Consider the following 18,962-nt stretch of genomic DNA (forward strand, 5'->3'; position numbering starts at 1 on the left):
CATCGAGGTACGGGTACACCCGGATTCTCTGCCTCCGTAAGAAGGCCGCCACCACCGCCATGCGCTTCGTGAACACCCTTGGGGCCGTGGCTAGATCGAATGGGAGAACCGCAAACTGGTAATGTTCTTGGCCCACGGTGAAACGTAGGAACCACCAATGTGCTGGGTGGATGGCGATATGAAAGTACGCGTCCTTCATGTCGAGGGCAGCATACCAGTTCCCCGGATCCAGGGAAGGGATGATGGTGCTCGTGAGAGGGGTCCCTGAAGAGGGAGGGGGAAAGGGGGTGGGAGGGATGGAGGGAGGGAGGGAAGAGAATTGCAGCGAGTACCCGTTCCACACCGTGCATAAGACCCAATGGTCTGACGTAATGGTGGACCACGCATGGGAGAAACGGGACAGGTGGTTCAGGAAACAAAGGGACGGATCCGGTGACTGGTCTGGTACACTGTCCTCGAGCGCACCTTCAAAAGCCGGCTTAGTGCCCGGCTGGGGTTTGTGCTGGCCTTGGTTCTGGCCCGGCACATTATTGTTACTATTGTTGTTGCGCCATCACCTGTTATCCCTGCCTCGCTTACGGAAAGGCTCATGCCTATGGCAAGGTTGGTACTGGCGTTGAGGGGGAGGCTGCGGCTTAAAGGGCTTCCTCTGAGTGGCCGGGATGTGCATACCCAGCGACTTAAGCATAGCTTGCGAGTCCTTGAGGCTGTGCAGCCTCGTGTCTGTCTGGTTCAAGAAGAGCCCAGACCCTTCGAAGGGGTGGTCCTGGAGTGTATTCTGGACCTCGGGCGGCAGGCCTGACTCCTGAAGCCATGCCAAGCACCTCATGACCACCCCTGACACGATTGTTCTCGCTGCCGCATCTGCCAAATCCAGGGAGGCCTGGAGAGAGGTCTTGGCTACTGCCTTGCCCTCGTCCACCAGGGCCATGAACTCCTGTTGGGAACCTTGCGGAAGGTTGTCCTTAAACTTCCCCACCGCGGCCCAGGAGTTGAAATTGTGCCTGTTGAGGATGGCCTGTTGGTTCGCAATCCTCAACTGAAGGCCCCCAAATGAGTACACCTTTCTGCCAAACAGGTCCTGGCGTTTCGCCTCCTTGGCCTTAGGGGCCAGGGACTGCTGTCCATGGTGCTCTCATTTGTTTACCGCTGAGACTACTAAGGAGCATGGACTTGGGTGGCAGAACAGGAACTCATAGCCCTTAGAAGGGGCAAAGTATTTACGCTGGAGGCCGGGGTCTGCCATATAGTCTTATAGTTGGACTGAATGGTCTTAATGAGCAGGAGCGCTATTCTGGATGGACCTTCAGGGCTCAAAATGTCTACCATGGAGTCTTCCTAATCAACTGTCTCCTAGGCCTGCAACCCCAAGTTCTGGGCGACCCTGCGCAGCAATTCCTGGTGCGTCTATCGGTGGAGGGCCGGACACCTCTGTACCCGCCACCGCCTCATCCCAGGAAGACGAGGAGGTTACCTGCTGCTTGACCCACTCCGGTTGATCCTCCTGCTTCCCTTCTTCTTTGGATGGTTCTCCAGCTCAGGCCGGGGTGGGAGTCCATGGGATGGCACTGGACTCGGTGCCAGTCTCTCCCATTTACCCTGGGGGGATGCTGGAGGCCTGGATACTATAGCCTCTGTCACCATCTGGCATCGGTGTGGGGACCGGGACCGCTGCACCGAGTAACTTGCCCTGGACGGGGCCCCTTGGTGCTCCTGATAGGCCCAGGAGGTCCAGAAGGGCCAATGGACTGGCAGCCCCCATTGGGGTTGCCAGCCCACCTGAGGGTCCCTGCTGTCTGGGGCCCGGTGTGGGTAGCTGTAGCAGCCAGAGTCGGAGCTGGACTGCGGTGATGCTGATCGCGAAGGCCATGGCAGTGCCAATGGTCTGTGTCGGCGGGAGAACGAGCAGCTCCTGGCTGAGCGGGAGCAGTACTGCTATCAGGACCAGGACTGGTGCTGGCATTTCCTGGACCGGGACCGTCTGTGGGAGTCCTCTGGTGAGGGCAGTCTCAACTCCTCCCGGTGCCAGTCTCTGGGTGGTGCCGGAGAGCAGCATGCACTTTCTGGTGCTTCCTCGCACCGACCCATTGCCGATGCTGGAACCTCCTTCTGGGCCGCTGGCAACTGTGAGTCCGCGGAGTCGGAGCTCCACCGGGACCAACTCTGGGAGCAGTGCCGGGATGGTATACTTGAGTGGCACACCATTGTCAGCTCACCCCTCGACGGCACCCGAGGCATGGGTGCCAGAGGGTTCTCCCCATATGGGAGGGGGCTCTCCACCGACAGTTCATTTAGGTCCTTTGCAGCCTCAAGGGTGCCAGACATAGAGGGCTGATCCGTTATGCCCTCGAGCCCTTTGTCCGCACTGAGCTCACTTAGGTCTGGGCCCGGTGGGGCTTGTGCTGCCAGGTCCACCTGTGTCAGCACCGGTACCGGGCCTTCCTGCTCTTATTGGCGCTCAGTACCTTGGGAGGTACCGGCCTCCTGTGTGGGGAACGAACGTGCCTTCCTTTTGGCTGCGCCGGGGGCTGCACTGCGGAGGACAAGCGGTGCTGGGGCCTAGCCTGGCGCTCTGGGGCCGACAGTTTACAGTGCTTAGCCGGTGCCGGGTCTTTCGACAGCTCTGGGGCCCTACACACTGAGGAAGCCTGAGCCAGAGTCAGGTGCTCCAGGCCTGGCGGCTGCAATGCAGCCTCCATCAACAGCTGCTTTAAACGAAAGTCTTTCTTTCCTTGTTCTTGGCTTAAACGCCTTGCAAATCCTACGCCGTTCAGTTTGATGTCCATCCCTCAGGCAACATACACAGGAGTCGTGGGGGTCACTAACTGGCATAGGTTTGCAGCACATGGCACAAGCCTTGAAGCCGTGGGCCTGCGGCATGGGTGCTGGAAGCCTCCAAGCACTTAATGATTTAAGTGTCCATAATAGGTATGTTAACGAACTGATAACAGCTACTCTAAAGGCTAAGGGACTGCTCTTCTACGAGAGAGAGAGAGAGAGAGAGAGAGAGAGAGAGAGGTTGTTTCAACGCAGACGGTAAGAAGGAACTGGAGGGGGTCGGGCCGGAGGGGGTCGGGCCGGCGGGGGTATATATGCACGGCGCAGTGGCGTCACTCGGGGGGCCCCGCTGGCCTGACGGGAGCCGCTAAGGGGAACAGTTTCCAACGCTCGTGCACGCAGCACGCGCACATCTAATGTGAAATGGACGTGAACAAGCACTCGAAGAAGAACTACTGCTTTCAAATTCTCTTGCTCCGGACACATGGTACATGAGTAAACCCTCCGTGGAATACTATAGGGATCATAATTCAAAGAAAAAGGAGCAGTTGTTGTGGAAGGGTGTGGGGGGAGGCTATGGAGAGGAAAGGTCATCCTCCAGTTTTGGAAGTTGCTGTATCTTGCCTGACATCTGACTGATCCCAATGCATTTTACCAAGTCAGCAGACTACTATATATGGTGATTGGAGACATCTACATTTGCTTATAAACTTGCCAGTTTCATCCATAGCTTTAAAGACAAGAAAAATAAGTTATTTCACAAAATAAATGGCCTTGAATACAGACCCAATCCATTTTGTAAATGACAAAATAATACAAAATGTACCTGTCAGTTCTATGTACTGTCAAAGGAAAGGGGCAAACACCTGACCAAGTACCCACAATTGACATTTTAAAAAAATACTAGGTTAGCAAGTGCATTCTCGATCTGATATGTTTAGTATATGGAGTTGGGTTTTACATTTGTTCAGCAAGATAAGACATAAATGCAACTTACTGCTACACCGTGGAGGAGGCAACCAGCCATTCTTTGTGCATTCAGTTGTATCTTGGTCATTATTAGTGTGAAATCCACGATTACACGTAATTATAAGGACATCACCATCCCTATATACATTCCTTTGAGGTCTGAATCTACCATTAACAACTTCTGGAGGATCACATACCATTTCTAACGAGAATGAGACAAATACATTTTACAAATGAAAATAGGCCAGTAGGCTGTACAGTCCATCAGCAATTATTGTGATTTATCTCTGAATAAAACATATGGAAATTGCACAGGAGGGAAGATACAATGTTCCCTACCTTCACTGTAATGCTGTTTAAGAAGTTGCCAAATAGAATGTGGACGTACTGATTTTTAATTGAGCAATACACATGCCACAGCTGTTCAAAAATTTTCATTCAAAACTATTGCTTTTAAATGAGAAATTGTCTTTTTTCTAAACCAATTACTTTCACAAATAAGGTTTGGTTGTGTTTTTTTGGTTTGAATTTTTCCAGTTACTCATGAAAATTGAATATTTTAAATTTTGGGTTTTTTTCTCCTTTCTACTCCCATTTTCCCCTTTTTACTAAATACAATAGATTGAATGGTGTTGAGGGCTTTTTCTTCCGCTTTTTCTTTTTTTCATCTTTGTATAGTTACAGAGTAGAAAAATCAAAGTTGGAGGAGTTTTCAAAATTTCCAGAGTGGAAAAAGTGAGATGAAACCCTGGAGATTATGCATTAAGATTTAAAAAAAAAAAAAAAAAGAAGAAGAAGGAGGATTGATGGGAAAAAATAACATTCAAAATATTGAAATTAAAATGTATATATTTTATAGAAAAAAATAAAAATGAAAATTGCTCTATTTCAAACACTGCAAAATGGTAAAAGCATCAGCTGTCAACACTTTTCACAAAATTGCTTCTGCATTTTTCACCCAGCTCTGGTAAATATGCTGTGTCAGGGCTGGTAGCATAGAAATTGAAAGGACATTGTGTTATCTGTAGTTACAAACTGTTACATCCAGCACTTGACCATACTATCAGAGGCAGATTACTGTTTTGTGGGGCCCTGGGCCAGAGCAAGTGGGCCCCACCCCTTCCACCTGCAGTCCCCCCCACCCAACCGGGCGCTCCTGCCGGGGAGCAAGGTCAGGGCGCAGGGGCTTGCCCAGCTCTGCCTACCCAGTGCCCCTGCCAGGGAGAGGGGACAGGGCACGGGAGCTTTCCCTGATCCCCAGCAGGAGCTCTGGGAGGACGGAGCGGAACGGAGCACAGGGCTGCCCATTTTTCCAGGGCCCCCCGAAGAAGCCAGGGCCTCTGGGCATGGGCCCCGTTGGCCCAGTGACTAATCCATCACTGCATGCCATCTGTACACTGCTCCCACTCCCAGCACTTTCATAACCAATAGCGACAAACCAAGCTCCAGGCACAAACTCGGTTTTCCCATTATAGACCCAAGTTCTGTTATCAAAAGAGGGCTGAGCTGCTCCGAACACTGTTGCTGAGAAAGCCTCTGAGTAGTGCCATTAAATACTCCATGTACAGATTCAGTAACATCTGAAATAGCCTTAGATTTGCCTAGTTACAGACAGTAACTCGTTTACACTTTTTAAATTGTTGTACAACAAATTAATGCCACTTGGTTATTAAATTAATTTGAGGGGCCAGAGTGGAGCAGGGAGACTCTGCCTCACAGTGTCTATTAGCCCCTAAAATCTAATTAGCTTAACACAGGTCCAGTCTGGAAGGCTTTCCCCGCTGCATTGTAGGGATGAGAGCAAAGAAGCAGCTCTTTCACTTTCACATATTCCTATCATTGCAGAGTGCCCTCTATTGAAAGCAGGATATTTGAGATATCCACTACGGCCCATCTCCACCTACCTTTGCATTCCGGATAGACAATTGGATTTCCACGGCACTGCACCATAAAAGTAGATTGAGATAAATTAGTTGCAAGTGCATATCCTGGTTTGCACCGAAGCTCAAGAAAATCACCACGTTTTAGGTACATCCATTGCAATATGGTCTCATTTGCTCTCCCATTCAACTCTATCATCTGGTTTTCCATTTCTTCCACTGAGATAGCACATGGCTCTAAAAGAAGAAAAAGGTGTGGTTGTCTTGGTAATGCCCCAAGTAAGCACATTGAAGTAATGTGTTTACACAAGTGATGAGTCTGATTCAGTGAATCTCTCCATAAACTTCAAATTCTAAGAAAGCAGTATCTTTTTTTACCTAAACAAAGTGGTGCTTTTGTCCAGTTCCCATTGTTACAAAACGATCTGTTCTGTCCTTCCATTGCATAAAATTTTTGGCATTTGAATTCTACAAAGGAGCCAGATGTGTATCCTTTTTCCAAGAAAGTAGTTATGTCTCCATTCTCAATAGTAGGTGGACGGCTACAGTTTTTTCCTCTTTCTAAAAGGAAAAAATGACAATTATAATCATCTTATGCAAAAATGGTTATGATGTAATTTTTTGGCTTTGGTACTGCACGTGGAAAATGGCTCCTTGTCCAAGGTTAGGGAAACCACTTGTAAAAATCTCATGTGGCTGAGCTAGGCACAATGACCAAAATACTAAGGGCCTTATCCTCAGCTGGTGTAGAGCAGCACAAGGTCTTTGTACCATTTATGCCCTACCTTGTGCTGGTCCTCTGAACAGCAATGAATTCACCCTGAATGAGGCAGGAGCCCTGTGGAAAATACAGTATACCATCATGTAAGTGATGCCTACAGAGGGTGATGCAGTGCCTCATGAGTGATTATCGCTAATGGAAGGGGCAGGTGTCACAATCCAGAACACTACATGCACCTACTTGACTGTACACAAGAAATCAAATAAAACTGAGAAACTGAATTATCAAAATACAGTGCAGATTTACCAGAGATACATAAAGGTAAATCCATGTGCCCATTAACACACTTCCTGACTGAAGAGGTGGTGAGGGTATATCCTTCACTGCACATAAATTCCAGTGTGTGGTCACTCTGAATCAGCTGTGCATGTCTTTGGCCATTGGACAGAAGCAGATTTTTGTTCTCCAGTTGCTGTTTTGTGAGGCTACATGGTGCTAAAGAAAAACCAGAAAAAATGAAAATGATAGAGCCTGATTTTTCAGTGTCCTTCATCTTGCGCAGCCATTTACCTGCTCTGTAGTGAGTCACTGCAAAACATGCCCATTCTGCTTTGTACTCTTTCTCTGCAGGGTGTAAATTGTTTGTAAGATGCAAGGCAGTGGGGAATCAGACCCATTATCTTCGTCAAGATATAGATTAAAATGTATTTCTAACAACAACAAAAAAATTCACATTGCTGAGAAGGAAAAAAGAGGTATTTCTAAATGTTAATTTAGATGTGTGTGTATATGTATATACATACATACATACACACACAAACACATAATGCAGTGCTGCCAACTCTCATGATAGATCTGTAGTGATATCTGGGGCATTTTTAAATCCCCAGTTCCAGGAGTCAAGTGAATACAGAGGAATCCCATCTTTTGTTTAATAAAGTAAGTTTCTAGTCAATTCGATTATTTAGAAAAGCTCGAAAACACGATCCCAGTGTACCTTAAGGCTCAAAAAGCAGAAGGTAAATAAAAATACCCAAAAGGTAGTATTTTTTTTAATGAATTTCATTATTTTTAAACTAGTCTCATGAATTCTGGAATCTTGGGGTTAGCAATACTGAATAGATAGCAGGAAAATAGGATTTTACCAAGAAAGTATTATCTCAACCATAACTAACACATGGGTCACTAGTTTGATATTATATTCAGTGATAGGGCACTAACAAATATATTTATCCACATATACAAAAGAAAATTTCAAAATACTATGTATATCTGGGAATGTACCCTCGTCCAAATCTAGTAGCCCAAACTCCCATACAAAATTAACAGGAATACTTGTGGCACCTTAGAGACTAACCAATTTATTAGAGCATAAGCTTTTGTGAGCTACAGCCCACTTTATAAAATGCATAGAATGGAACATATAGTAAGATATATATATATATATATATATACACACACACACACACACATATACAGATAAATTGGAAGTTACCATACAAACTGTGAGAGACTAATTAGTTAAGATGAGCTATCATCAGCAGGAGAAAAAACTTTTATAGTGATAATCAAGATGGCCCATTTAGACAGTTAACAAGAAGGTGTGGGGATACTTAAGGAATAAAAGGAATATATATATACTATAAGTTCCATTCTATGCATCTGATGAAGTGGGCTGTAGCCCAAGAAAGCTTATGCTCTAATAAATTTGTTAGTCTCTAAGGTGCCACAAGTACTCCTGTTCTTTTTGTGGATACATACTAACATGGCTGCTACTCTGAAACCGGTCATATAAAATTAATTATTCACTCAATAAAACAGAAATCATAACCTTAATTTATTACAAATGCCAAGAAAATAAGCCCTAAAACAGAGAAATCCCTGAAGGGGAGAAACTGATGATGTATGTTTATTGGCAAATGGCAAGCAAGGGCCTGCTCCTGCAAACCGGACGCATGCACGAGATTCCAATGAGGCCAGTGAGACTACTTACATTCGAAGACTACTTACATTACTTACATCCTATTGTGAATAGGAATTGCAGGAGTGCATCTAGGGCCTGCTCTTGCTGCTGGTGAAGTCAGTGGGAACAAGATTGGTATAGACTTTGTAAGCAAGCCCATTTGTTCCTCCATACTGTAGCTGGTATTTTCCAGGACTTGCTGAAATTAGCCATTTCTTGATGGAAAGGCCTCAGCCGTCCCATTCCTACACTATTCAAAGGTGCGTCAATCATATGAAATGAAAAGAGGCACTAAAAAGTCATCAGATAGAAATAGAAGTTCTAAAATCCTACATCATGCACACAATATACATGAAGACTTAGACATGGAAAGGGCAGGGTAAAAGGAACAGTAATAAATCAATAAAATTAATTCCTGCTATACTTACCTGCCAGGACTGAAGTTTGGTATTCAGTAATTTCCCCTCACAGATGATAACATCACAAATACCTAATATAGGTGTTTTAGGTGTTAATGGTGTCAAGAGATGGCAACAGTTATAGGAGAAGATACACAGATCACTGAATTCAGGTCTTTGCAACTTAACAAGCATTTCATCTCATCAATTAAATTCAAGGGGTTGTCAAAATCAGCAGTAGGCTGAGCTCCAAAATCTCCAATGCTGCATTAAGAATAAATGATTTCTCATTAGAATCAGTCTCTTACATTTCCAAACCTCACTTCAGTACAAGTGAGCACAGACATTGCCTCGTGCCAGAGTACGTGTGTAAAATCAAATCACTCACCTGCACGCAGTTTCTACGTAGTCAGGAGACAATCAAAGCCATATTAGGCGGTGTACAGTGTTTGGGCGGTCACATGGATGTGACACAATAGCTTACATGGGTCTCTAAGCAACATACCATTATGTGCAGATTTATGCAATAACCAATATACACATCCGTCTGGTTTGTATATAACTTTGTCTAAGTCAAGTAGCCAGGATTTCAATTATCCGAGGTCCTAACAAGTAGCATAATCTTACAGTATCCCCTAAAAAGATGAGACGCCCCTGTACAATACCAAGTAGTTCTAGGATACTTTGCTTTTAATAAGACTCCCTCTTATACAGTGTAAATAAAAATATCACATATGTTCAGTTTCCTGAACATTACAGTGCTAAACTAGCAGGGTATCAGCTAATTTGTTTAGTAAACTATATTAAAAGAAAATCAACTCACAGCCCCTCTCTAATAACAAAAACTAATATAAACAACAAGGAGTCTGGTGGCATCTTAACGACTAACAGATTTATTTGGGCATAAGCTTTCGTGGGTAAAACACCACTTCTTCAGATGCAACACTAATATAGAATTCATGGACTTTCTAATAGAATTTTGGAATTTTAATCGCTTCCATGCCTATGACAGTAATGCATATGTAAAAAATAAACATTAGTTAGTTGGACCTTTGCAGGGATGTTGAATATCTCACTTCTTTACACACCACAGCTGTAGTATGTATATAGTGCACATCCCCAGGTTTATCTAGGCATATCCAGTTAGCACATCCCTCTCACTCAGTGGCTTTTTCCCTGCTTTCAGGGGAGGACTTTTAGCAGTGAAGCAGGCAATGATAAATGGAGAGATGCACCCCTCTGTACCCCTTTCCAAGGTACAGCCTTAGGGGGCCCATCAACTCCTATGATGTCACTGAAATGAGGATCTTGATAAATATTATTTGCCAATTTCTCCTAATGCTGCAGCCCTCTTCTCTTTGTTATGATGATACAATGGTGTTTCATCGCCATATTCTTTGTTATGGATATTTTTAAACCTTGCCTCCAGTATTCAGATCCTGTGTTGTTGCTCGCATTTAGGGTTATTAACAACAGAAATCTTGGAATTTGATAAAATGGAGAAATGGAGTAATATAAATAAATAAATTTAGATGTTCTTTTGTCTTGTTATAAAAGAGACCCACCTAATTTAAATTTCATATTTGAAACTATTTGGTGATCTGCAGAGATCTCATTAATAGAAACTCCTAGGGACCAGATATGGCTTGAGCCATAAACCAGATAGTTGGATCCTAGGATCAAGTGTGGTCCATCGGACACAGGAATCTGCCCTGAATTCTGGTACTACTACCCCGGTCCCCCATAGTTGAGGAGCATTTGAATGCATGGGTTTGATTTGGGTCCATCTGTACAAAAGAACCAACCTGTGGGAAAAAGCAAAAAAGCAGTTCCCCTTACCCAAACACTGTGGTGCAGGTTTCCAGGTTTTCCCACTGCATGTGATCCATTCAGTTCCCATCAGGCTGTATCCAGGATTGCACTTGTACTGCACTTTGTCACCTTCTCTGTACTCCAACTTGTCATCACTAACAATCTCCCCAAAATCAATAGCAGGTGGCTCCTCACATGCTGGAGTTCAGTAGATGCACAGACATAATTGTTGTTGTTGTTTGATGTAGGGACATGTTCTAAGATCATTTGGCTTACTAATGAACACCTTACTGGTGGCTTTTCACAATTCATTTAATTTAATCATTTATAATTCATCTGTCAACATGGTACCTAGGAACTTTACTGCACAAACACGCACTCAGTCACTGCAATAACCTGACAGAAAAGGGAGAACAGAAGAGGAGAGAAATGCTTTACATTAGGCTAAGGTTTGGCTGCACTGATGAGCCTTGCACCATGCACTGAACATCAGCAACACAGAACTGACCCATCACCACAGGGCATGAGCACCACAGTTGTGGACCCTCCACATGCAAGAATATCCTGCCTCCAGTCCCCAAGAGTGCACTTCAAGGAACTGTGTGCAGCTGTGCCTCAGCTGATCTGAACTGACACAATGGTGCATAAGGTGGGAAGGAGCCTCCAATGTGCTATACCATGTACGGTTTTATTGTCTAAAACCAACACCTGGAACTGCTCACTACGCAGCAAAAATACACATAGCAGAAAGAGTAGGTCTAGAGACGGGCAACTATGATGAGGAGCATGGAAAGAGCCAGAAACCTGAGACAATGAGAAATTTATTAATATGCTACATGGTCCTGCTCCAAAGAAAATCTTTGTTCAGATCCACAACAGTATTCTCTGAAATGGGTAAAAGCCCCTTTGCAATTCTTCCATAAACATCCTTGTAATTTAGAAGAAAAAATGGGATCGTGGATTATGAATATAACCAATGGAGTTAATGTCGGGATACAGTCAAAAAGTAGACGAGCAGGAGATGAATTGGGTCTCATATGTATAACAGGGTTGGGGTGGAAAGCAGCATACAACAATAAATATGGAGGTCTCACTGCATTATATAATGTGGGCTCCAATATTGACCCCTCTTTTATCCCATTTGATGGTCTGGTCCTCCTTTACCAACTAAATTGATACATGCTGTCCTTTCTTCTGTAGGGTGGATTGCACAATGTCTTAAAGAGGGATGGGTCCTTTACCAAAGTGTTTCCATGAGTAATTTAATGGTTCAAGAACTCTCTACCTTTGTCACATTGGTCCGTTCTTCCTGGCCATCAAATGAGCATTGTGCTCATGTATGCGGCAAAGATTTGTGGTTCATATGGGGAAATTTACAAGACTGAGGGATCCTAGGATTATGTCTGGATCTTTCTTTAATCGTTTCTTCTTACTTTGACGAGTCACAATCTATTGTTTCGGAAGGTGTCAGTGTCATAAATAAAAGAACTTACTGCCAGCGTCTGATTGTATTTAAATCATAAGGACATACATTGTATGTAAAGCACTAGAGCAGAAAGGTTTCAGAACTCTTTCTACTGACTGTTGTTGCCTTAGGTATCTTGGGTTTCTTCCTGTGGTCCCTTTTCTCCACCCTACAGAAGAAAGGAAGGTACAGGGAGAAGGTGAACTCACAACTCCTGTTAATGTAACATTCAAAGAATAAAGTACTAAAGCTGAGGGGAGAACTGATGAGTGAGTATTCAGAACTTATCAAATTGAATTTTTCTTGCATGTACCTTGTAATATTATGTGTTTTAAACTTTTCTTTTGAAGTGAGATGCTGTGGCTACCCACAGTTAATGCTCTGTCTTCTAGATGACTATTATGAATACTACAAAGAACGAACCTTTCCAGCACGGAACAAGGACTGGGGTGGGGTGGGCTGGCAGGGGGAAGGGCAGGGTGTCACAACACTGCTCCATTCTGGTACCTACACCTCCCTGCCAAAATTGTCATCTAGGTACATGAGCGTCTCTTTAAAAAGACTCCTCCTCATATCTGGCAGCAGCAGCAGCATTAGAAGGAGCCAGGGCTGGGAACAGATCTTACGTAGACAGGTTGAGGGATTTGGAGAGGGGTTGTTCTTTTCTCTCCTTTTCCTTCCTCCCCAGTGCTGGACCCTCAATCAGCATTTCCATCCTTGAAGCAAAGGGATGGGGATCAGCTTGGTCTTGGGATCTCTCTGAGAGTAAGAGTTGCAGAGAGGAGCTCAGGTCTGGTAGGTTTAGAATGATCAATTATCACCTGTTGTGGTAGAGACCCCTGGGAGGGGGTATGGTAGGCTGAGAAATCTTCTTAACAGGAGCAGAGACTCTTTAGTACTTGGGGATATTCAGTTGTAAGGGTGGAAGAGAAAGTCTCACAGAAAGGTGAAATGACTTCCAAAGTTCACACAACAAGTCAGTGGCAGAGTTGGGAGTAAAACCCAGGTCTCCTGATTCCTGTGCCTGCGTCCTATCCACTAGACCTGTGTTTCTCAGCCAGATGGTTGTGACCTCCAAGGGAGGTCACAAAAGACCATCAGAGGGGTTGTGAGGTGTTGAAAATGTTATCATCTAAAACAAAGGAAGTCTTGTTCCCACATTTCCCGCACACCCTCATCTTCAAGGTCAAGTATTCTCTGTCAACATCTTGAAACGCACACACACACAATGTATATAGGCTGGGTACTTGGAAGATTGCTGCTGGGATGAATACTAATTGCAGGCTGGGGAGGCAAAAAGCCATCTCCATAAAGTTTTTTTGGCCAAAGAACAGCTTTCTCAGGCTAGTTTTCTCAAAGCTAGAGCCTTGCTACATGTAGTGGAAAGCTTTGATTTCCAGTTGGAGAAACCTGTAACCTACACCCAAGTTTTCTCGGTCTGCTACTCAGAGTGTTTCATGTAGCACCTATAAACGTATTACAGTCTTGCCACCCTGTTCCCTGGCCCTTCAGAGAGTCTCCAGACCTGTTTCTGCCACCACTCATCACAGCCTGATCCCAGACATGAGCCAGTTCTTGCTTCCCTTCTGCAGCCTTGCACCTCAGCTCCAGACCCCAGCCACCTCAGCATATGGCCCAATTTTGAGTCCAGTCCCAAGTCAGCCCTTCTCCTGGGATACCTTCTTGCCAGATCTACACTAGCTTTTCCACTGTTATTCACTGAGGGCACAAATCACCTCCTCTGACGGTGCTGAAACTCTGAGGGAAGAGGGGTCCTGCTTTCCTCCATGAGACTTTACCAGCCCCCAAAATGTATCTCCACACTGGACCTGGGAGCTGCACTGAGCACACATCCTGAGATTAAAGCCTCTCCCTCTTCCTGTCCTGTTCCAGACTCCCCTGATTCAACGCCCCACCTCGCTGCCTCCCCACACTCTTCGCGGTTTGGAATGCAGTTCAATCCTGCAGTAGTTAAAATGATAAATGCTAAGAGTTTCGCACTTACAGCTTTGTGCCCTCAGTGATTAACAGTTTAACCAGTGAGCGCTTAATCATTTAGGGTAGCTTGGCTAATCGTCACACAATCATAACTTTTTAGCTTAAAAAATGAAATTCTAATTGGTTATACTAGGCCTGGGACTGTAATTGGCACTGTATGGATTTTTGAGCATATGAACTATTCTGTCTTACAGCTAGAAATGGCAGAAATATCATGTGGTTTTTCCTACTTTTGCTTCTAGAAAAAGACTTTTTTTTTTGAGGCCTGGATGCTTGAAAAGTTTTTATTCTACATTTGAAAAACTACCTGAAAATTCCCCTTTGATTAATTACAAAGTTGCTGTCAGGAATAACTACTGCCAGTGAAAACTTAGAAGAGAGGAGTGTGTCAAAACAATATTTATAATTGAATGCTGTCTGAATTAAATAGTGTCATAAGTATACACCGTACTTTACAGAGCTCAAACAAGGACAAGGTCCCTTCTCCAAAGAGCTTACAGTCAAATTCAGACCATCACAATGCACAGGATAGCACTTCTGGTACCAGGACAGTAGGCTCAGAGACATTGGTGGTTACAATGAAGTAGAAAGTGACAATGGAAGAGGTGAATTCCAAAGAGGGGGTCTGAAGTAGAGGACCCTTTTTGCACAGAGTGAGCGGCTTTCCCACTGAAGGGAGTGTCTTGATAAGAGGCGCAAAGCCACAAGAAGCTCACACTTCAATCACAATATAGTTGCCAATCACACCTTCCTGGCACTCATGACTCATGCAGGTGGGTGAGAAAGGGTTAAAAAAAATATTCAGGAGGTCAGAATTTTGGTCTCGAGCCTCGTTCTTTGCTCCCAGGCTTTAAGGGGCATGGTGGGTTGTGGAGTCAGCATGCTTAGCTCTTGGTTAGGATCTCGGCAGGAGGGAGCAACTTGTTTTTCTCTGTAACAAATCTTCAGACTCTGAGGCCAAGTCAGTGATAAGTGGGTGAATAATGACTTAGCATGAAGCCTTAGGGGCTTGGGATGAAATCCTGGTGCCATGGAAGTCAATGGCAAAACTCCTATTGACTTCTGTGGGGTCGGGTTTTCACCCTTGGGTAGCAGCTGATGAGTTGGGAATGGAATTGCTTCAAGAGCAGTCAGAGGATACTTTAAAGAAAAAAATGCCCAGTTGCTAGAAAAGATGCCCAGTTGCTAGGTGCACTTAACCTTTTTGCCTTTAGGAAAGTGTTCTGTCAGTCATTTGGAAGATGGTAAATTTATATGTCACTATGGGAAAACCTACCAAGAAGGCGATGACATTTCATGAGTGTGCGCTCATGGTTATAGTCCTGAAAATCTGCACACCGAACTTATGTGCACAAAGAACGACTGGTCACCTTCTCCAAGATGCATCCATAACAGTAAGCAGCATTTATGTTCTATTGTGTTCCTGTTTAAAAACTCGAGACATGTTACTATCTTGGTCTGCCTAAAATAAACACCAAAATACCAATTCTAGCAGGTGACTCGTCATGGTAATGTACATTTCTGACGTGAGCAACTGTGCGACCATATTGCTGTGATATTCACCCTTCCTCACCCAGTCCGTCCCTGCTGTTTGTCACCCCCACTTATTGTGTCATATCTAGTAGTTAGATTGTAAACTCCTTGGAACAGGTACCAGGTATTTCCTCATCTTCTGTGAAGAGGCAGTTGTACTTTTGGGCGCAATAAATAACAGTAATAATGCTCAGCCTGCAGCTGTTTCTCCTTATCCCCACCCCATAGCCTGCCTCTGCTCCCCAGGCTCCTCACCCCACAGCAGTTCAGTCAAGCTACTTCCTCCTCCAGCCTGACTGAGAACCAGCGATGGGAACAATGAGAGTGCAGGAGAGAGTCTCCCTGCTCTCAGTTTTGGCTGTTGCACCACAGTGGCCCTTCAAAGTCAGGAGGAGCAATTAGCAGGGAAGTCCTGCACAACACCTGCAGCCCTGGACCATGTGCAGTGCAGAGAGAATCTTGAGAGAATGTATCTGTCAAACTCTAACAAGTCTCTACTGTGCAAACTGAGATTTTCCTATGCTTATAACTTGGCCAGATTTTGGGAGCACAGAAAAAGTCACATCCCTGACACCAGGTGAAAACCCCAACCGGATTTCAATGTCCTACTCCACAGAATGTGGGTGCTAGAGCTCCTTAACAAAAAACTCTTGTAAGAATATTTTAACACACGCAAAACAAAATATTTCTTCCTCATTTCATTCTTGTAAATGGCTGAAATGTCTATTTTAACAGAAACTTTCCAACAAAATTCAAACTGAGGAAGACACTCAGCATGGACAATTTCAGCCAGAATGATTAAAGTTTGACAAAAAGTTATAAGCAACTGAAAACTAGGTCTTATAATGGAAAGTGTTGGGCATCCTATTAACAGGTGTCACTACTTGAGCCGTCTATAAACCAGCCAAGTTGTGACATTTAGTGAGTAGCCCGTGTCCAGGACATATACAATCTGATGATCTGACTTATTTTATTTCTCACCCCTATAAGCTTTTCCTACCAATCAGGAAGTGACAGCTTTCGAAATTATTGCATAACAGCAATTGGAAGGCGGAGCCACCACTTCAACACACTTCACAACACCCAGGGGAACGTGCTACAACCATGTGAACAGATAGTATAAGGCACACACTTCTCCTGTCTGGTAGGATGCTATAGGAGGCTTCTTGTGACACATCTTGGAATAGGTAACCAGCCATTTTTTGTGTATTCTGCTGTCTTTTCCCTGTTGTCCAAATCAAAGTGAAATCTACAATTACAGTCTGCTCTGATTATATCCGCTTTTCTGAACACTCTTTTGAGGGCGGTAGTTTCCATTATTCACTGCTGGAGGATCACATGCAATTACTAAAGAGAAACAGACAAACAAGTTTAACTGGAAACAGGACATTGGATTGTAAATCCCCTTCAATTAACATTATTTATATCCATCTTCTTTTTTTTTTCTAACTCCAAGGATTGCATTGCAGAAGCATTTTCTGCATAAGATTGTCAAAGTGAGATCCGTGTGGACTTGATGAAGTCGGTAGCTCTTCTCCTACTTTTGCTGCTGGGCGGATCTGCTTAGGATAAATTTATTTTATTGTTTAGGTGGGGCGCAGGTAGTTGTTATTATAAGTGTCATTCTGATTAGGATGGAAAAGCTTTATCAAAAAAGGAGAGTCTTGCAGTGAGACCAAAAGTTGGACAGATATGATTTGTCTAATCTCTTCTGGAAGCATCCCACAGCTGAAACCCTTTCACCAAAAGTGCCTTAATAGCTCACACACACTCCTAGGCTGGTAATGGCATTGTCCCAGAGGAGTGCAACAGTCTTGCCATGTCATAAATGCAGATGTGATTTCCAGTGTAACTGGGACCTGCTCTACTGGTTTTGTGATCAAGATCAGGAGACCGGGCAGAACCCTCCCTGCTCATTTCAGGTGGAAAGTCTACCCCTTCCTCTAAACAGATAAGCTGATTTAATTGAGAGTAGACCCTGGCAGGATTAACCCTGAGGTCAGAAATGCTGAACATAATCCTTAGTATTCAAAGAAACAAGGGTCTTACAAACAAGACTCCTTCACTGCTCTACCCTGATTTACCACAGACCAGGTCCACTGTAATAATTAGGTTTCAGATGGATCCTCCTTTCCCACCACTAAACATAAATAGCCCTTATCTACTCAGGAATCCGACAGTGTCCTGGAAAGTCATCACTCCAAAACATATTTTACTATATGACATCGTGGGCAGGGACAAAGCAGGTCTGGTGTCAGAAATTAAAATGCCCACTCGCTCTATAGGACCTATTGCACTATCTATAAGCATATGTAAGGTTCCTGTCTCCATTGTATCTATAAATCAGGCCCACATGCCAGAGTGTTTTCTTCCATCCATATAACACTAAATCTGGGAATGGTACAAAACACAATTTCTAAACAAACCAGAAAACAATGAATATCATTACAATTCACATAGCGTGACATAAATAAGAGACATATGAATATATGAATGAATTTCATCAACTGTTCTGATAACAGAAGTAACACATACAGAGGTACAATGAAGGCTCACCAGCTTTTGCACTCTGAACGCTGCTATATTTTGAGGGATGCACTCAGCCCTGTTTCAACAGGCAGTAGCTCTGACACGTGGAAATATTCTCTAGCACTACCCAAAAATGAGACTCAATTCACACCTTTTGCCTTCAAAGATTTTCATTCACTCTGTTGTTAATGGCTTTCTCCTGTTTACTGTACATTTGATTGTTTTGCCCTTGTAAAGCGGGGTTGGGGATGTCTCCACTATTAAATGACGTGAGCTCAAGTTGTATATTTGAGAGTTCACTGTAACAGCACTTGACTATGTGCAGCATTGAGTGTATTTAATATCACCCACACCAGGGAAGAGTTAAGCTAAAGTGTTGTTGAATATTTGGCTCCTTTTGCATCTTACCTTGTCCCTTAGCAGAGAAAGCCCAGAGTATCTGAATGATGATACAGCTCAGCAAAGTCATTCTGAGGGTTGACCAATTAAATCCAGTACTTGCAATGGCTGATGTTGAGTTCTGTGCTTCTCTGCATTCTGTCCTCAGCAACTGCTTTTGAAGACTGATCATGCTTTCTACTCCCACTCAATACCTCTCTCTATCACCTCTCTTTCAACATCAAGATACCAGAGATAACATGTGTAAACTCCCCTGGGAATACTGTCCAACTTGGGTTTTTTCATTGCCCTCTATGATTCCATGGAATTTCTCCCCTCACAGTATGGTGTGGAAGATACTTCTGCTGAGACAAACACAAGGTATCAACTACTCAGGGTTCAGAGACATCCCTCATGATAAACACAGGTTGCTTAAGACACACTGTTGGTCTTCAGAAAGCTTAATTATGCAAAATGAACAATTAATTCTTTACCACCAGGGTTTAAAGACTACAATCTGCTCACCTCGGGGATCACA

At 44.1% G+C, this 18,962-nt stretch overlaps 1 protein-coding gene across 1 annotated transcript in view; it reads right to left on the reverse strand.

The window, feature by feature from the left end:
- Positions 1-1,594: 1,594 nt before the first annotated feature.
- Positions 1,595-18,962, reverse strand: part of LOC144269569 (complement factor H-like) — a 141,766-nt gene continuing 124,398 nt past the window's right edge. Inside the window, exons 15-20 of the mRNA XM_077825351.1 lie at positions 10,549-10,719; positions 6,655-6,843; positions 6,006-6,188; positions 5,652-5,864; positions 3,776-3,949; positions 1,595-2,163 (exon numbers count right to left, since the gene is read on the reverse strand). Coding sequence (XP_077681477.1) covers positions 1,595-2,163; positions 3,776-3,949; positions 5,652-5,864; positions 6,006-6,188; positions 6,655-6,843; positions 10,549-10,719 — 1,499 coding nt within the window. The remainder of the gene's footprint in view (positions 2,164-3,775; positions 3,950-5,651; positions 5,865-6,005; positions 6,189-6,654; positions 6,844-10,548; positions 10,720-18,962) is intronic.

Source organism: Eretmochelys imbricata, chromosome 8 (assembly GCF_965152235.1).
Source record: "Eretmochelys imbricata isolate rEreImb1 chromosome 8, rEreImb1.hap1, whole genome shotgun sequence".
In the NCBI taxonomy this organism is placed as follows: domain Eukaryota; kingdom Metazoa; phylum Chordata; order Testudines; family Cheloniidae; genus Eretmochelys; species Eretmochelys imbricata.